The following is an 18,823-nucleotide window of genomic DNA, read 5'->3' as shown; positions in this document are numbered from 1 at the left end:
CAGCCACTGCTCTGGTGTTGCGTGAGACCAGAGTCTCCAGCATCTGTCTTGGGCCCATTATCTGCTCCTGAGAACTACAGACTGAGCACAGCCTCTCACTTCTGCTTTGAGCTGCGGGTTTGAGTGATGACAGAGAAGGGGATTTCCTGTGGGAAAATCAGGCAATCCCATTGCAGACATCAACAAGAGCTTTCATTTTCTCCAGAAAAAGCCCCCTAGCAGGCTCTGGAGCAGCGAGATGGTGGCATGGCTGGTGCTGGCTCTGCTCCTGCACAAAGGTAAGAGTTCTCACCCCTCCTCACCCTGCTGTTACTTACTGCGGTCTCTGCAGACTGACCTTTAACCAGTGAGTGGATGGAGAGCTGGCTCTCAGCCAGTCCCTGATGCTAACTCAGCCACAGGGCTCACCACAGAAGTGAACATCCCTGGAACACGTCAGACCTGTGTGTGTATCAGCGCGAGGGGAGCAGCTCCTTTCACCCATGGGAGCAGCCAGCAGTGTCGCAGGGCAGCTGGGTGAGCCATATGAACACGTATGCCAGTGCAGCTTCACACGGCTCTCTGTGGGTTGCTGCAGGTTCATGACTAGTTGTAATCGTGCTTAGCAGCCCCAGCCAGGGACCAGGACTGTGGTGCTAGGCACTGTACACAGAACAAAAGGACAGTCCCTGCTCCAAGAACCTGACAAAATATATTTGAGAGACAAGGGGTGAGGTAATCTCTTTTATTAAACCAACCTCTGTTGGTGCGAGAGACAGACTTTCTAGCTTACACAGAGCTCTTCTGCAGGTCTAGGAAATGTATTCAAAATGTCACAGCTAAACACAACTGGAACAGATTGTTTAGCACATTTCAAGAGACCATTCAAGGTGAAATGGCCCATTAACACCTCTCTACTCATGGGTGGGGGAAGCTGCAGAGGAGGTTAGTGGGTTACAGATTGTTGTAATAAGCCACAAGTCCAGTATCTCTGTAGAGTCCATGATTTTCCGTGTCTAGCAAAGTTATGAATTTAAGTTCCCAGGCTCATCTTTTGAAGGTGTTGTGCAGGTTTCCTTTGAGGCTGAGGACTGAGAGATCAGATATGCAGTGATAACTTTGTGAAGTATTTTTGCCTTCTATCATTTTTCTGTGTGAGTTCATTGAAGAGTGTAGTGATTGTCTGGTTTCACCCACATAGTGGTTACTGAGGCATTTGGTGCACTGGATGAGGTACACTATTTGTTTTAAGTATCAGGGGTTAGCCGTGTTAGTCTGTATCCACAAAAACAACAAGGAGTCCGGTGGCCCCTTAAAGACTAACAGATTTATTTGGGCATAAGCTTTCATCGGTAAAAACCCCACTTCTTCAGATGCATGGAGTGAAAATGACAGATACAGGCATAAATATATATTGGCACATGAAGAGAAGCGAGTTACCTTACAAGTGGAGAACCAGTGTTGAAGGCTAATTCAGTCAGGGTGGATGTGCTCCACTCCCAATAATTGAGGAGGTGTCAATACCCAAGAGAGGGAAAATTGCTTTTGTAGTGAGCCAGCCACTCCCAGTCCCTATTCAAGCCCAAATTGATGGTGTTAAGTTTGCAAATGAATTGTAGCTCAGCAGCTTCTCTTCTAAATCTGTTTTTGAAGTTTTTATGTTGAAGGATGGCTACTTTTAAATCTGTTATTGAGTGTCCAGGGAGCTTGACGTGTTCTCCTACTATCATTTTGTTTGATAATCATGTGTAGGACCCATGGAAGGGGTCTTTACAGGTATGTTTTGGGGGATGTTGATCATTGTAGCAGTGGAGCTATGTCTCCAGGTTTTGCATCTGTTGTTCTGGCAGGGTCTGGTGCCGCTTTGAGTTGGTGGGTCCTGGTCTGTGGGGAGCTTGCTTCTGATGATGAGCTTGGTAAGGTTCGGGGCGGGGGGGAGGGCTTCAAGGCCCAAAGAGGGGGCTCAGGAAAAAAATATTTCAGGATGTGATACCCATCGAGTATGGGTTGTAATTGTTTGATGATACCCCATATGGGTTCCAGTGTGGTGTGATAGGTGACAACTAGAGGTGTGTGGTTGGAGGGGATTCATTTCTGTATTGAAGCAGGCTCTCTTGGGGTATTTGGGTGGCCCATTCCATAATAAGATGTACTTCTCTGGTGGAGTGTCCTTGTTTGGTGAAGGAAGTTTTAAACGTGTTAAGGTGTGTATCCTGGACTTTCTCCTTGGAGCATATTCTGTGGTACCTGAGGGCTTGGCTGTAGAGAACAGATTTCTTGGTGTGTTTGGGGTGGTTACTGGATCTGTGAAGGTAGGTGCAGTGATCCGTGGGTGTCTTGTATACAGTTGTCTGTAGGGTTCCATTGTTGAAGCTGATTGTGGTGGCGAGGAAGCTGATGCTGGTGTGGGAGTATTCTGGAGAGAGTTTATCTTTGTGAAATGTCAAATTCTGTTTGTGTGGGGGCCTGGACTTTCTTTTTATTGGGAGTCTCAATTTGCAGCATTTAACTTTAAAAGGATACGTCAGTTAAATATCTGACTTCAGCAAATTCCCTTGTTGCTACATCGCAGGCTGTATCTGGAGCAAGCTGGGGGCTGCTTTGTTGGTTCCTGTCTCACCATAGTAGTGGCCACCCTGCTTCCAACTGCTGGGACATTCGCTCTTAACTGGCAACCTGCACAGAGATTTTTAAATGGGGCTTGTGCTCTTTTTAGATTCTTTGTGATGGAGAAAGAGCAGAGAGGTGTGGGACGGGTGCGGTTTGGAGGCGTGGAATGGGGAGGGTGATTCAAAGTTTGTTGTTTGATGGTTCCTTTTTGCCTTAGGAAAGTCTGGTCTTGTTTTTGCCTGGAGGGCCCCTGGGCATCTGTGAGTTTCCGGTGGGTGCCTGCTGGGGGAAAGGCCCTAGCACTCCTGTGACATGGATGCCTTTGGTCCTGGCAGCCTCACCTTCCCAGGGCACCGCAGATGGGCAGCCTGTAGGTAGGGGAAGAGGGAATTTGGGAAGGTGACACCAGAGGCAAAGATGGGAGGGGCTGTGGGGACTCTGCACTGGCCACCACAGCCAAGCCAGGCTCAGCCAGGGAGATGCCAAAGATGCCCAGGGAAGCAAGGAGAAGGCTGCTTTGGGGAGAGGAGAGCCACTGGGGCCTCAGATATGCTGCTTCTATCCCAGCTCCTCCCATAACCCTAACATGAAGGCGTCTGCCTGTTGCCTCGTTCCAGCCCCACCGGCCACAGCCCGTGCCACCGTGAAGGTGACAGGAGTGGTGGGGAGAGCCGTGACTCTGGGAGCCGACGTCCCCCCAGGGTTCCAAGTCAGGGATGCCATCTGGAGGTACCTGGCGCCAGCAGAAGAGCTAGTGGCCACCTACTTCAGGGGCTCAGCGGAGACCCTGTACCAATCCCGTTTCTATGGGCGGAGCCGGCTCCACGGTAACCTCACCCTGGAGATCAGTCCGGTGGAACTGGGAGATAGCGGCACCTTCTCAGCCCTGCTGGTGAACACACGAGGACAGACGGAGACGCGCGTGCTGCACCTGGCCGTCTATGGTACGCCGGGTTGGGCTCCTGTTTCCTCGCCACTTAAGGGCAAGAGGGTGATATGCTTGGAGCAAGGCCAAATTCTCCATGGACAAACACTCTGTGCACTCTCACCCGAACCAGCAGGCAACAACCCGCTGCCCGGCGCCATCTCTGTCCCCGCAGGCTGCCAGGCCCAGCAGCTGACTCTGACAGAGGCCCCGTGAGAGAGCTGGGGCTGCTGAGCTGAGCTCCCAGGCAGGCAGGGCCCGGGACAGGGCACCCACCCTACCCAGACTCCTTGGGTATTTTATGTTCTAATACAAAGCTCTGGGGGCAAATGTCCTGCTGGCCTGGCAAAGGGGCATTAGCCTGTGGTGTGAGGCCTGGCCCAGCCTCTGCTGCAGAGTGTATAACTCGGAGATCCACAGGTTACAAGGCCAGAAGGGATCGTGTAGTCCGCCCTCCACTCCCTGCATAACTATGGAAGGCGAGAGCCATTGCCATCATGGGGCTCACCGTCTGGGGAGCCAGAGCCAGCTGCCCCGGGAGGTGACAGTGTGTCCCATCGCCCTCATTCTGGGCTCCCACTAGGCATGTCCCAGAGGGCAGGGACGGGGGAGCATTGCCCTTCTGTTAACCAGGAAATGCTGTCACAGTCACAAGGCTGCACGTAGGGAACTTGGGGTTGTGACTTCCCAATTGCCTTTATTTCTGCTCTTACAAAGCACCTGCCAGGCTGACACCACAGCCCTTTGGCTCTGGATGACAAGGGACCCTATGAGATGGGCAGTGGATGAAGCTGCCCCCACTGGCTGTCACAGCCTCATACCCCCCGTGCCCCTCCCCACACATACACGTGGGGCTATTAGGGCTGAAGTTTGAAAGCCCTGCCCAGTGGGAGAGCAGCACCAAACCTCCAGACAGAGCCCGGTATTTCTAGGGGTAGATCTGGTGAAGAAGTGCAAATGGGTGTATTCATGCACTAATACCAGGTGGTCCCCCGGGGAGGTGGGGTTTGAGTATCCAGCCAGGGGGAGATTACTGGCTTTGACCCCTCTGCTGTCCTGTCTGCTCTGTGTCCAGAAGTGGTTTCCCGGCTGACACTGCAGGTGTTCACATCAGAGAGCAGCCGCAGTGGTTCTGCGAGGGTCTGTGAGGTGTTCCTGACCTGTGTGGCGGCTGGTGGCACCAACGTAACCTACAGCTGGGACAGGACGGATGGCGAGGTGCTGAGCATGGACAAGCACTCTCTCTTTGAGGCTGGCCTGGTCCTATGGGCTAAGCTGGACCCCTCGGATAGGCAGGTGTCCTACACCTGTACTGCAGCCAACGCTGTCAGTCGGGAATTAGCTACCATCGCACCCTGGGAACACTGCCAGAGGGAAGCAGGTATGTCATGTTTCACCCATCTCCCATGCCCAGCCCAGTGCCCAGCCACTTGGCATGAGCCAATGGCCCAGCTGTCTGCAGCCAGAAGACAGTGCCCGGGAGATGGATTTTGTGGGCGGGCATTTACTTTTGATACCAGATTTGCCACCATGTGAAGGTGGATGAGGTGGAGAGGGAGTCACGCTCCCTGGCTGGTGAAACTTCACTGAGGATTATCAACCAGAGAGTCTAAAACTACAGTCATATCTAGATTGTTCTGAGTGATCCAAGCCCTGGTCAGACCCCCACATGGGGGCTCTTGTTTACCTGCACAATTGCTCAGTTTAAAGGTTGGGAGTTGGCTGCCCATGTTAGCCCCTTGGTGCCGCAGCTGATACTACAACCAAAGGGAGTGCACGAGTAAGGGCCACATTCTGCTCTTGTTTACATGGTTGTCAGTCCAGAGTCAGTCATTGGCCTCACTCTGCATTTTCACCAGTGTAGCTGAGAGTAGACTTTGGCCTGGACTGTTGCAAACACAGGACAAGATTACACAGGAAAAGTCCATGGAAGGGCCAGGAAATTCCACAAATCTTAAGCTGCAAGAAATCCTCCCCTGCTCTGGATCGCAGAGGAACTTCAGCTTCCCCCGCGTTTCCTGCTGCCTCAGCTCACTCTTGGCACCGTCAGGAGGGGGGGCGGGGTGGTGTTCGGAGAATGCTTCTCCTTTGACTTTTCCTGCTGCTCCTTTTAGCCGGGTTCAGTGACTGTCCTGGCAGAGCAGCAGGAGGCTGCGGATCAGCACTAGGGATGGCCGGGAATGCAGGCTCAAGTGCAGACAGGCTGAAGTGCTGGGCAGTCTGAATTTCCCTGTGACTCTCCTCCCCGACTTGGTCATGGCTCATGGAGTGTGAGAGGCTTTTATGGTGCAGCAGGTGGCTGGGATTCCTGTTCCCAATGCCCGGCGCCAGCACAGCTACAGAGCCGGTGCGTACTTGGCCGGGGAGGGGTTCCCTGCCCAGCAGAGCCCACAGCACTCATGACCTCTTCCTCTTCCCTGCTCAGGTTCGGAAGATGCCGTGTACGACTATAGGAACATCCTGCTCATTGCTCTGCCCCTCTCTGTCCTGGTTCTGGCAGGGGCTGTCTTCGGGCTCCTTCTCTCTTGGAAGTGCTCAGGTAGGAGCCATCTATCATAGGAATCACTGTTCACTGACCTTGCTCTGCCAAGCACCGAAGAACCCCTGTGTGAGCTGGACACACCTGCAGGAGGGGCATGCACTGCCAGGAGAATGTGGGGGGATGGGCAGTCTGATACCACGGGGATGGGCATGGTGCAAATCCCCAGGCAGACGGATAGGGAGGGAGGGAGGTGCAGGGTGTCACAGCGCTGCTCTGTCCTTGTCTCCCACATAGAAACCAGCTCTGCCTGTGGGGGCAGGTTTCCAGAGACAACACGAGAGCTCGATGCTCAGTCCGCATTAGCCTACGGTGCCTTTGGAAATCTCCCCCTTAGGAAATGAAAGTGGGAACTTCCCACCCCCACCCCCGGCAGCTCAGGGGCTGTGACACAAACAGGGAATCTGATTTTCATAGCTCTACGCACAGGGCTCCCCTTCCCCTCTTCGCTCGGGTGGAATCTGATGCCACAAGGCCAGTGTGAGGGGCCTTCTACCACCAGGCTGGATTGCGGCCTCCACAGCCTTGCCAGCCTGGCTGGCCAGGTGACCAAGCCATGGCCCCAAACTTCCTCCCCATAAGGTGCTAGCATTAGACTGCTAGGCCAGCCCCACCCAGTGGCTCTACTGGAAGGCAGGGACCGGCTGCACCATAGTCCCTGTGAGAGAGTTTCAGGGGGTGACTTCCAGCTGCTTTCAGACAACGACCTGTAGCTGTGGTGTAATGGCCATTTGGAAACATTCCCGCTGGTTCCCCACTCAACTCGCATTTGGAACCAAGCTAAAGGGCTGTTTGTCTGCTGGGGCTGCTGGCTCCCTTGCTGAAGCTGACAGGGAACAGAGAGAATCTCCATTAGGGAGACTCTGTAGGGGCAGTTGTGAGCCAGTTGGGTAGACGAGCCGAGTCCCGTGGCAATTGGGTCTTTTGGCTGGGACCTTAACACCTGTCCTATCTGTGTAGACATTGTGCGTCCCATGACTCTGTTAGTGTTGGAGTTTCCCCCGCGATCTTGGCTAAAATTCCCCTTGCCGCTCTGCTGCGCTGGGTGTCTGCTGCCTCCCGGCTCCCCAGATATTGCCGCATTTCAGCAGCAGTGCACGTCTTTAGCCTGAGAGGCCTTGCGAGGTGCTACAGAAATGCAAAGGTGTGCTCGCCCCTCGTTTGTGTTTGTGTGTGAATGGTCACTGGGCAGAGAACAAATATATTTAACACACACCCCTCCCCGAAAGCTCTGCTACTTTTGGGAATGACATTTGTTTTCCCCTTCCTTAGGGAAGCAAAGAACGAAACCACTGTTCGACGCCTCAGAGTCTGACGCGGCCTCTGTCTAGGAATTGACACTGCGTGCAGAGCAGAGGCGTGTCCTTTTGGGAGAGCAGCCCTCCTTTCTCTTTGTCGCTGGCGAGGCAGAAAGCCCACATTCTCTTTTCTTCTGGAGAACTTCTCAGGGGGCTGCCAGCTTCCATTGACAGCTGGGTGACTGTGAGAGTCACTGTGGGTCAGGATCCCAGCACAGACTTGCTTTCGGCCACAGAACCATTAACCAGCCCTCAGAGCAGTCACTCGCCCTTTGCACCGTGTTTCTCTCTCAGTTCCCCACAGACCCCCACCTTAAAAACCATGCAGACATTTTTACTGAATTTGCTTGTTTCTGTCTACAATTTTCGTCAGCATTGCTGAATAGATCTGAATAGTCCTCTGCTCAAAAGCATCCTCCGGGGAACTCAGACCTCACTAGGAAACCCATTAGCAGACCTTGTCTTCACTGCCAAAAAAAGAAACAGGGATGTCCTTACCTAGAGTTTGCTGACTCGAGGTGACTGGCTCAAGGTGTAACTGTAGGGAAGGCAAGGCAGTTTGTCATTTCACACGAGGTGGCCAGTTGAGCTAACCCTTGGCCCTCCCATAGTCTTTAACTAACCAGCTAACTCGGATGAAGATGCTAAACCGCCGTGTCTTTGTGAGGGTTTTACTTCTAGTTCCTACATTCATAGATTCTAAGGTCAGAAGGGACCACTGAGAGCATCTCATTGGTCCCTTCTGACCTTAGTGTAGGAACTAGAGGTAAAACCCTCACGAAGACACGGCAGTTTGGCATCTTCACCCGAGTTAGCCGGTTAGTTAAAGACTGTGGACCACTGAGAGCATCTCACCTGGCCTCCAAGATAACACAGGCCAAAGAACTGCCCCCCAAATGGTTCCGGCTTGAACTAGAAAATACCTATCAAGTTAAGAGCACTTTTTTCCCAGTGAAAACAAGCTATGTTGGGTGCTGAGCATTCTTGAGTATCTGGCCCTTATTTAGGTGTCTAACTGAGAATGGAGCCTTTATGAAAATGCAGGTCCAGCTGTAGCTGCAGAGTCCATGGCAATCTGGCCCTCACTCCACCTATATAGGTACCTGTTACCACTCTCAAGACTTTCAAAAGAGAAGTTTATCTGAGTATAAAGTACAAATTGTCTTCAGCGTGTTCTGAAACTGCTTGGAAGTTCAGGGGCCTGGAATCCACTGTTAGAAGTTGTGTGGTAGACCTGGAAAAGGATTGCAACATTCCATGCATACACGTATATTCACACACACACGAGCATGCGTGCGCACACACTCACACTCTTTCATAGCATTTGTTGAATATGAGTGTATCTTCAGTAACTGTAACTGAATGTGACCAGAAAGTATCTGTTCATTATGTACGTTGTGTGATTTTTTAAACTGTGTAAGATTTATGGAAACACATGTAAGATTTATGGAAAAGAATTAGAACTACATATAAAAGACAAATTACAAAAATCTCCACCCAGATTTGTAGCTGCATGTTTGAAAGTGTGACCAAAGGTTTGCAATTCTCCCAGTAATGAGTTGACAGTAAAATGTTGAACGGTTCAGTATTACATGTATTGTAAAATGGTATATGCTAGGTAGCTCAGTCAGTAGACTGTGAGATTCTTAATCTAAGGGTTGTGAGTTCAAGCCCTAAGTTAAACACTTGATTCTACTGCCTTAAGCATATTTTTTGGGGATTGGACTAGAAGACCTCTTGAGGTCTCTTCCAACCCTAATATTCTATGATTTGGGCAGTTATATGTGGTATATTCAAAAACACCTGACAAAACACCTGGCTGAGGAACTTTCTAGACAGTTAATGCTGCTTTTCAGTAGCTTTTGGAACACTAGGGACATTCCAGAGGACTGGAAGAAAGCATATGTGCCAATATTTGAAAAGGCTATGCAGGACAACCTTTGCAATTATAAACCAATGAGCCGGACATCAGCTACAGGCAAAATAATGGAAAGTCTGATACAGGACTTGATTGAGAAAGAATTAAAGGAGGGTAATGTAGTTAATGCCAATCAACATGGATTTGTGGGAAATAGATCCTGTCAAACTAACCTGATATCATTTTTGGATGAGATTACAAGCTCGTAGATAAAGATAATAGTGTTGACATTAGATACTTAGAGTTCTGTAGGGCGTTTGACTTGGTACTGCATGACATTTTGATTAAAAAACTAGCCTGATACAAAATTACCATGGCACACATTAGATGGATTAAAAATTGTCTAAGAATGTGATTATAAATGGGGATCATCATGGAGCAGGTGTGTTTCTAGTGGGGTCTTGCAGGGATCAGTTCTTGGCCCTTTGCTATTTAACATTTTTATCAGTGACCTCACAGAAAACAGAAAATCATCACTCAAGTTTGCAGATGACTCAAAGTTTGGTGGCGGGGTAAATAACGAAGAGGACTGGTCACTGGATGGTAATATTATAAATGCCAGTCAACATGGTTTATGAAAAATAAATCCTGATAGCAAAAGGAAAGGCATTAAACCAAGAGGGTTTTGATGTGCTGCCCCTAAAAGATTGGCTAAGACAGTAGTGCATGACCAGGGTATGAATGAGGATGCGCCATTTGAAAAGGTTTGCTGAGTAAAGGTGGAGCTGCTGAAAAGACCCTTCAATCTTTCCTTGCCACCACCTGTAATCAAATGGCTTACGAAGAGATGTTACATGGGCAAGGTTGTAAAAACCCAATACACAACTATATGGTTGGTGCAACCGATGTCTGAGACCCCAGAACCATGCAATGAGAGCCACACAACCATGGTAATGGATGATGAATGCGATCATGAGGACAGCTCTTGGACTCAACTGTTGTTTGAGACGCCAAAACCTAATCAGGAGACCCCGAATAATTCCAATGGCAGGGTGCATAGGGCCAAATCACAGCTAAGTTGCAAGTAGAAATATCTAAGGGTAAACAAGAGGTGCTGATGATAGAAACTGGTCACAATCACGCAAATGGCTAGGGAATGTAGCACCCAGTCAAAACTTTGGTGGCTCAAGAGCATCAGCTAAGGAGGCCTCTTGACACACAACACAAGGCAAAGGTTTTAAGCACGTTATAAAAGTGAAAATGGTGCCTTATCTGTGTTTTTTCATTAAATCTGTCAGCATTTGAGCGATGACTCTTCAGAGGCCTTGGAGACTTTGCTTACCATCCCAGTGAGTACGCCCCTTTAACAAGCACTGTGCATTTGTTTGTGTTTGTGTAAGGGGTGTGCTGATAGGGACCCACAATGCCCTCAGTGCTGTAGGCGTAGGACTGTGCTTTGATATGATTTGCAAGAGGTGGAGTCAAGTAGATCTGCGCTGGCCTGGTCATATGACACCATACCCCATAATGGGGCGTTCCATAAAAACACACTTCCCACAATCATTTCCAATTGAAATTTTATTTGCAGTCTCTCAGCTGCTCAGAGATTTATAATAAGAAATACAGGTAAGGCACCATTTTAGTTTTTATAACATGCTTTAAACCTTTACTTTTTGTGTCAAAAGGCCACATTGGCTCATTTAGGCCCATTGAAATCAGTGGAAGTTAGGACCCTAAATACCTTTCATAGGGTTGCCAACCCTCCTGATTTCGCTGGAAGTCTCCCAAAATTTTAGGCTGCTAGAAATCCGGTGGCGCAGTAGGGCTAAGGCAGGCTCCCTACCTGCCCTGGCCCCATGCTGGGGGGGGCAGGGGTCTCCACGCGCTGCCTGTGCCCCAAGCGCCACCTCCGCAACTCCCATTGGCCGGGAACCTTAGGGGTCCACCAATGTAATCAAGAGAGTCCACGAACGTGCCTGCAACCAGAAGTGATGCGGGGGGGAGGGGAGATGCGGGATCACATGCCCTCCCCAGATTTCTGCCTTCCATTTAGCACTAGCCCCCCAGTACCTAACAAGTAACCTAAAATAGTTGCAAACCGGACTTGATTGTCAACAGCTGTAATGAAGAAAGAAGAACATCTGGTGTGAAATGCATCACCTTGGAGCGAGTGATTCATTGTAGACCTTCTTGAAACCCTGGAAAGATATCCTCTCTACTGTACTTCGCATTCTTTCTGTCTCTTCCTGTGTACTTCTCTTCTTTTTCACATTAAAGTCATTCGGCATCATAATACCAGCCTCCTGGTTTTCCTTTCTGCTCCATTTCTCATTTACAAACTGTGGCCCAGATTCTCAGAACTCCTTAGGCACCTAACTCCTATTGCAATCACTGTGAGTATGGCACCTACGGCTATGTCTATGCTACAAAGTTAAATTGAGTTAAGTTACGTCGACGTACAGTCACCGCTGTAATTATCTCACTGTTGCATTTCAACACCAGATGTTTGGGGAAGGGTTTGCAATGCCTCATCAGGGCAGGTTCAGTGTCACATGATGCAAGTTTCTCAATCCCATCATTCAATGGGCGTCCTACGAGGTTTCCAGCTGCTTTTCAACTGTCCTGTGCAAAATGCTGCTGTTACTGTCAAGCTAAACCTTAATTCCAGCCTCATTTCACTCCAAACATTTTCCACCTCCTCCAGTAACGTGGACCCTTCACCTGTTAAGCACACATTTGCTGAGTGTGCGGTGAAGGTTTCTCGTATGGCACACGTTATGATGAATTTTGCTAGTGCAGTGTCATAGCATACGTGCAGGCAGCTGGAGCAGCCTCACCTGCCCCAGAGATCTCAGCCAAAGTCACACACCCCTATTCCCACCACCGAGGTATTGGTGCAGCACACAGGGAAACTGAGGCACACACAGCATTCATGCAAAACAGTAAAACTCACATAGGCTGAAGAGTCCCGAGCTTAGCCTGGAGAAATGATGCTTAAACTCCTTAAAGCATCCTCCAGCTGGCCAAGCCAGAGCAGGCCTCAGCCAAGCGGGACCGGCTCCATCTTAGGCTCTGTCCTTCTCTGACAGTCCCAGGTGGGAGCAGCCAGCCTCTCCAGACGCCCGCTCTTGTTGGAGTCTCTGCGCAGCTTCCCTGCTGAGAGGTGGCAGGGACCGAGGCGGTGGCTGGGATGCTGATAAGGAGTCGCTCTCAGCTGGTTCCAGCCAGCTCCTTAGCAGTCCATCCATTGCGCCCCAGACTACAAGGTGACCCCCACACCTCACATCTCCTGTGCCGGCCCAAAGCAAACTTAACCCTTCTACCCCGGCTGGGGGAAAGTACAGAGGGAAACTCATAAAAATATTCCAGAAAATCCTCACTTCATCACAGTTCCATCCAGGCAGACAAAGCAAGAGAGAAATGCTGTCAAGTGGGGTCAGTATTAACTTGGCATGTTAATATCTGTGGCCGGGGGAAGGGGATTCAGAAACACAGAGAGAGACACTCAGCCTTTTGGGCACATTTAGCCCAATCCCTTCCTAAGGCAGACACACTCCTTACAAACCTGGGTTGGCGTCTGCTTCCCCGGGGGGATGTGTTTGTAGGACTACAGGGTTTGCCTTAGTGGCATTGATTCAATCTCCCTTTCCCCAAGTACCACACACACTTACTGGCTGCTGCCCTCCCTCCCCGAGGTGGCTGTGTCTGATCCTGGTGCGGCAATCCTGCAGGACGTGGTCCCCATCTCAAAAGCTCCAACCCCACCTGTGCTAACCGCCTGTCCTTAGCAGCCTCAGCAGAGTGGCACAGTCAGGCCTTCTCCTCTCTGCCCGGAGCAGGTCCCCAGGGCAGGCTGGTGAGGGGCGTTGGCAGAGGATGAGGTGGGAGAAGTTTGATCTGCAATCAATTCCATCCCCTGGCGGTGCGTCCGTCCATGGGGTTGGTCCTGTCAAGCACCCCTCTCCCGCCCTCCACAGCCTCTCCTGCTGTCCCAGGTCTTTTGAGCCTGCAGAGTCTGAACAGAGCTCAGACACTGCGGTCCCTGGGCACAGGCTCGGGGCGCATAGCCTCTATTCAGCACCCCATCCTGAGAGCTCTGACCATGCAGCCCCCTGCCCAGCCCCTAGAACAGTGATTCCCAAACTTTTGAGGCTCACACTCCCCCTGTCCCCATGGTCATCCTCCCCCACCCCCAGCCAGGGCCAGGAGCGGGGCCAAGGCTCCCAGGGGAAGTGGGGGAATGGATACAGACAGGTGTAAGGGGGCCAAAGCTGGGGCTGCAGCTGGGGGTGGGTCTGGGTCCAGAGCCACAGCCAGGGGCCAAGGCTGGGGATAGGGTCAGGTGCGGGGCTGGGGGCTGGGTCTGTGGCTGGGGACAGGGCTGGAGCAGAGCGGAGAGGGGGGTTGGCCAGGGCTAGCCTGGCCCACTGCGCCCCCCGAATGTTCCTCCATGTTCCCCTAAGGAGGCGTGCCCCATAGTTTGAGTACCTCTGCCCTAGAACCTGTGCTGACCCCTCAAGCTGCCCCAGAGCTTAAACACACCCTCTCCCAGGATCCCACAGAAGGTGTGAGCCCGCTGGGTGCCAGCTGACCTCTCTCAGGGGGCCTGCGAGCAGGGGGAGCCCAGAACACACATGCACTCGGCACAGGACTCGAATGCAGCACTGCTCCTTACTTATCAGCACACAAAATACACCGTTCTCTACCAAACTCCCAAACCTGGCTTGCATGTCCCCCCTCGGTTCCCTCGGCTCTCCAGCGGGGCTCCTGCTGGGGTCATGTCTTTTCCTTCCCCCCCTCCAGCGCGGCTCCAGATGGGGTCAGGGCTTTTCCTCCCCCCACTCCTCCTCTCCCCTCAGCAGGACTCTTCCTCCTCCCCCCGGCCCCCCACAGTGGGGCTCCTGCCGGGGTCAAGGCTATTCCTCCCCGCCCAGTGGGGCTCCTGCCAGGGTCGGGGCTTCTGCTGGGGTCAGGGCTTTTCCCTCCCCCTAATCCACCACTGCACCCACCAGCCCGCCCTGGGTCACCTGATGCCTGCTGTGGCTGGAGTGGAGCCTGGCTGGGAGGGAGACACCATACAGGTGGATGCCATGGCCACCAGCCCAAGAGGTGCGGGGTGGCCGCAGGTGAGCAGGGGCACGCCGCACTGCTACTGATAGCTCAGCACTTCCACCCACCCCTAACCCTAAGGATTTTTTTGTGAGTGTGTGTGAGACTCACTCAGCCCCTGCTGGAGCAGGGAGATGGGAAACAGCTGATCTGAGCCTGCCTGCCAAACAGCTGATTGCAGCAATGCAGCTGTGCGCAAGCTACCCATAGGAAATAGCTCCTCTGCTCAGGCACCCGCGCAACAGCTGATCCCTGGCGGCCAACAGCTGGTCATCCCAGTGGGTGCTGAGCGCCCCCTATTTTTTTTCCATGGGTGCTCCAGCCCTGGAGCACCCACAGAGCCGGCACCTATGCTTCAACATACGGGCGGGGGACAGACAAGTTCTCCCACAATACATTACAAAACAGTTCAGAGAGTGGCTTGGTTAAAAAATTGCCAGTTATGGGGAATCTGCCACAATTGTTGGCTGTTAAAAATTTGTGCCTTATTTCCAGTCTGAATTTGTCTGGCTCCAAATTCCAAAGATTGGATCCAAGACTGGATCTTGTTAGGCCTTTGCCTGCTAGATTGAAGAGCCCATTATAAAATCTCTGCTTTGAAGTAGGTACTTAGAAGCTATGACCAAGTCAGCCCTTAACCTTCTCTTTGCTAAGCTAAATAGACAGAGCTCATTAAGTCTCATTGTAAGGCAGGTTTTCCAATCCTTTCATCATCCTGGCAGCTCTTCTCTGAATCTCTCCAATGTTTCTACATCCTCTTGAACTGCAGGCACCAGAACTGGACACGGGATTCCAGCAGGAATCACACTAGTGTCAAACACTGAGGTGAAATAACCTCTCTGCTCCTACTCAAGGTTCCCCTGTTTATACATCCAAAGATCACATTAGCCCTTTGCAGGGACGGCTCCAGGCACCAGCTTACCAAGCAGGTGCTTGGGGCGGCCACTTCGGAGAGGGGCGGCACATCCAGCTGTTCGGCGGCAATTCGGCGGATGGTCCCTCACTCCTGCTCGGAGCGAAGGACCTCCCGCCGAATTGCCGCCGCAGATCGCGATCGCGGCTTTTTTGTTGTTGTTGTTGTTGTTGTTTGGCTGCTTGGGGCAGCCAAAACCCTGGAGCCGGCCCTGGCCCTTTGGGGACAGTGTCACATTGGCAGCTCATGTTCAGCTGATTGTCCAAGATGATCTCAAAGTCTTTTTCAGAGTCACTGCTTCCCAGGATAGAGCCCCCCCCCCCATCCAGTAAGTGTGGCCTGCGTTCTTTGTTCCTCTATGTACATTTACATTTGGCCATATTAAAACACCCACTGTTTGCTTGCACCCCATTTACCAAGTGATCCAGACTGCTCCGTATCAGTGACCTGGACTCTTCGTTATTTACCATTCCTCCAATGTTTGTAACTTCTGCAAACTTTAGCAGTGATGATTTTTTGCCTTCTTCCAAGTCATCAATAAAAATGTTAAACAGCGTAGGGCCAAGCCCCGATCCCGGAGGGACCCCACTGGAAATACACACATCAATGAGGATTCCCTGTTTGCAGTTACCTTTTGAGACCTGTCAACCAGCCAGTTTTTAATCCATTTAACAGGTGCCACCATGTTAATTTCATACTGTTCTAGTTTCTTCATCAAAATGTTGTGTGTTAACAAGTCAAATGCCTCACTACATTCTAAGTATACTACATCAATGCTATTACCTTTATCAACCAAACTTGTAATCACATCAAAAAAAGATACCAAGCTAGTTTGAGCAGATCTATTTTCTATAAATCCATGCTATTGGCATTAATTATATTACCCTCCTTTAATTCTTTATTGATTGAGTTGGATATCTACCATTCCATTATTTTGCCTGGGATCAATGCCAGTCTGACAGGCCTACAATTACCCAGGGTGTCCTAGTTACCCTTTTAAAATACTGGCACAACATTAGCTTTCTTCCAGTCCTCTGGAACTTCCCCAGTGTACTTATCAAAAATCAGCATTAACAGGCGAGCGAGCTCCTCAGCCAGCTCTTTTAAAACTTCTAGATGCAAGTTATCTGAATCTGCTGCTTTAAAAGTAGCTGCTGTTACCATCCTCCTTAGTCACTGTTGGAATAGAAAGTATTTCTCACCATCATATAACATGAATACATTATCTGGCATTTTTCCAAATGGAAAACAGAAATATTTATTGAACACTTTGGCCTTTTCTACATTATTATTGTCAGCTCTACCATTTCCACCTAGTAATGGACAAATACCATTTTTAGGTTTCCTTTTGTTCTGAATATTCTTAAAATGTGTTTTTATTGTCCTTAACTTGGCTGGCCATAGATAATCTCCTTGTGTCCTTTTGCTTCCCTTAGCAATTTTCTACAATTCCTAGAGTCTAATTTATATTTTCCCCCATATGTTACATATTGTATTTTTATAGCTGCTTTCACTTCTCCTCTAAGCCAGGTTGTTCTTGTTTTTTTCACCTGTGTAGCCTTCTTTCTTGCTTGGGGAATTTTTGCTTTTTGGGCATCTGGTACAATGTTCTTATACAACTCCGAAATATCATTCACAATTTTTTGATTAAATCCTTTCTCCCAGTTCATTTGACTCATCACTGTTTTCAGCTTTGTGAAACTGGTCCTTTTAAAGCACAAGTTTAGATAGAATTATACTGGTTTGGCCATTATTCTGTTTGCACATGACAAATGTAATCAAGTCATGATCACTGGCACCTAAGCAATGATCAGTAAGCCCAAGATGCTGCTCTTTAATAATAAAATAAAATAATAAGACCCAGCTCTTATCTAGCGGTTTTCATCACTAGACCTCAAGGTGTTTTACAAAGGTCAGTAACATGATCCCCATTTCACCGATAGGGAAACTGAGGCAGAGAGCAGGGCAGTGACTTGCCCAAGGTCATCCAGCAGACCAGTGGTGCAGCCAGGAATCTTTCTCCTCTGGTTTCCACCCCAATGCCCCCCGTTGCATGATTCCCAAGCAATTAATCACCCCAGGAATGTGCTCCCTTCCCCTGAGCCCACAACTCACGGCTGACCCCACATGCCTCAAATGGCATGTGATGCAGAACGTGTCTGGTGGGGATGGGGCCCCGTGGGCCCAGAGGACATAGCCCTGCTGGTTTCTATCCTGCGGGGTGTCTCTGATGCAACACCAGCTGTGATGCCCCCCACATCAGTGCACGGAGGGGGTTTCTCTCTGTGCGACTCCAGAGGGTGCCCACTGCTTCGCTCGCTCTCCAGTTGGGATTCCCAGGTGAGAACTCTCGAGTTGGAGACACAATCCCATCATCATCTGGGATAAAAAGGATGCCTGGGCATGAGCCGTCCCCTGGAGGGGGGATACAGGGAACCTCGGGAATAGGAACCAGACACAGGTGTGTCACCGACAACCACTGCTCCCAGGGTACGAACCACAGAGCTGAATGCACAACATCCATCTGCCAAGGGGAGGAGATGGGAGAGGACAGCTAGGAAAGGGAACAGTGAAGGGAAGGCGACAGAGTGGTGGGGCTGCAGGAACCTCTCTCTCTCTTTGGATCCCTAAGATCCTTTCTGACTCAGTCACTAGCCACTGGGCTGGATGCAGGATTCTTCAGAGGAATCTTGTCCTGCTGCGGGGACAGGCCAACAGGGACAGAGTGAGCTGAAGTCCCATTTCCCCCCCACCGCAGCCGAGCCCAGGCAGGGAGTGGGCCGCCACTGCTTCCCAGCCAGGCTCTCTCAGGCAGATGCGGCTCTGTCCTGTTCCCTGCCCAGCTGCCAGGGAGAGCAGCCAATTTAGCCAAAGGTATGTGTGTGTGTGGGGGGGGTATAGGTGCAGGGAGAGAAGGTAGAGCCCCTCTCCTTCCCTGCCCCCAGCAGGCCAATCTGGGGGGGGGGGCACTTGACTCCCCATGTCCCCCCCCCCACACACACACATCGCCTCTGGTGGGTCAGCAGTGGGGATTTACATGACATCAACCTGAAAATAAGAAACTTCATGGTACATCTCTTAATTATATCTTGAGAATAGCAATTGTACGCCATCCACAGAAAAGCTTAAAAATTACACACTAGCCATTTTTTTGGTCATCTATTATCTTCATGTACGAAGTAGGCAAAGTGGATCAAAACATTATCTAATAGGTCATTGTTTCTGCTTAAGTCAGAAGATGATTCCTCCAGACGCTCACCCAATAAAATACAACAAAATAATCATGATTGAGTCTCCCTTTGAATTACTCTGTACTTAGTCAGACAAGGTGGGTGAGGTAATATCATGTATTGGGTTATCGATTCTCGCCATCAGTCCAATGAACTCACACAGAAAAATGGGAAAAGACAAAATCATTGTATCATTTATGTGTGAACAATTTTCACTAAGTGAGCATGCCATAGCCAGGGCCGGCTCTAGGCACCAGCAAAACAAGCAGGTGCTTGGGGCAGCACATTTGCAGGGGGCGGCATTCTAGCCATCCTTTTTTTTTTTTAAACTCACTTCCTCCCCTCTCGCAACGCTGCAGAAG

The 18,823-nt window shown here is 50.5% G+C and overlaps 1 protein-coding gene across 1 annotated transcript; it reads left to right on the top strand.

Annotated features, from left to right (window-relative positions):
• The first annotated feature begins 238 nt into the window (after positions 1-238).
• Positions 239-7,662, top strand: SLAMF8 (SLAM family member 8). The gene is made up of 5 exons (XM_024210533.2): positions 239-278; positions 3,207-3,533; positions 4,590-4,895; positions 5,940-6,053; positions 7,326-7,662. Exons 1-5 carry the CDS (start codon positions 239-241, stop codon positions 7,382-7,384), a joined length of 846 nt encoding a protein of 281 aa, XP_024066301.1. The 3' UTR covers positions 7,385-7,662.
• The last annotated feature ends 11,161 nt before the right edge of the window (positions 7,663-18,823 follow it).

This window comes from Terrapene carolina, unplaced genomic scaffold, assembly GCF_002925995.2.
Source record: "Terrapene carolina triunguis isolate 2854851 unplaced genomic scaffold, T_m_triunguis-2.0 Scaffold249, whole genome shotgun sequence".
Taxonomy (NCBI): domain Eukaryota; kingdom Metazoa; phylum Chordata; order Testudines; family Emydidae; genus Terrapene; species Terrapene triunguis.
The sequence above is the reverse complement of the archived record's forward strand: the minus strand, read 5'-3'. Positions and strand labels throughout refer to the sequence as shown.

Bases quoted from the DNA above. Each gene is read 5' to 3' on its own strand.
- SLAMF8 (XM_024210533.2), top strand. From the start codon at position 239: ATGGTGGCATGGCTGGTGCTGGCTCTGCTCCTGCACAAAG. The intron at 4,896-5,939 runs GTATGTCATGTT...TTCCCTGCTCAG, and splicing joins ACACTGCCAGAGGGAAGCAG to GTTCGGAAGATGCCGTGTAC. The intron at 6,054-7,325 runs GTAGGAGCCATC...CCCCTTCCTTAG, and splicing joins TCTCTCTTGGAAGTGCTCAG to GGAAGCAAAGAACGAAACCA.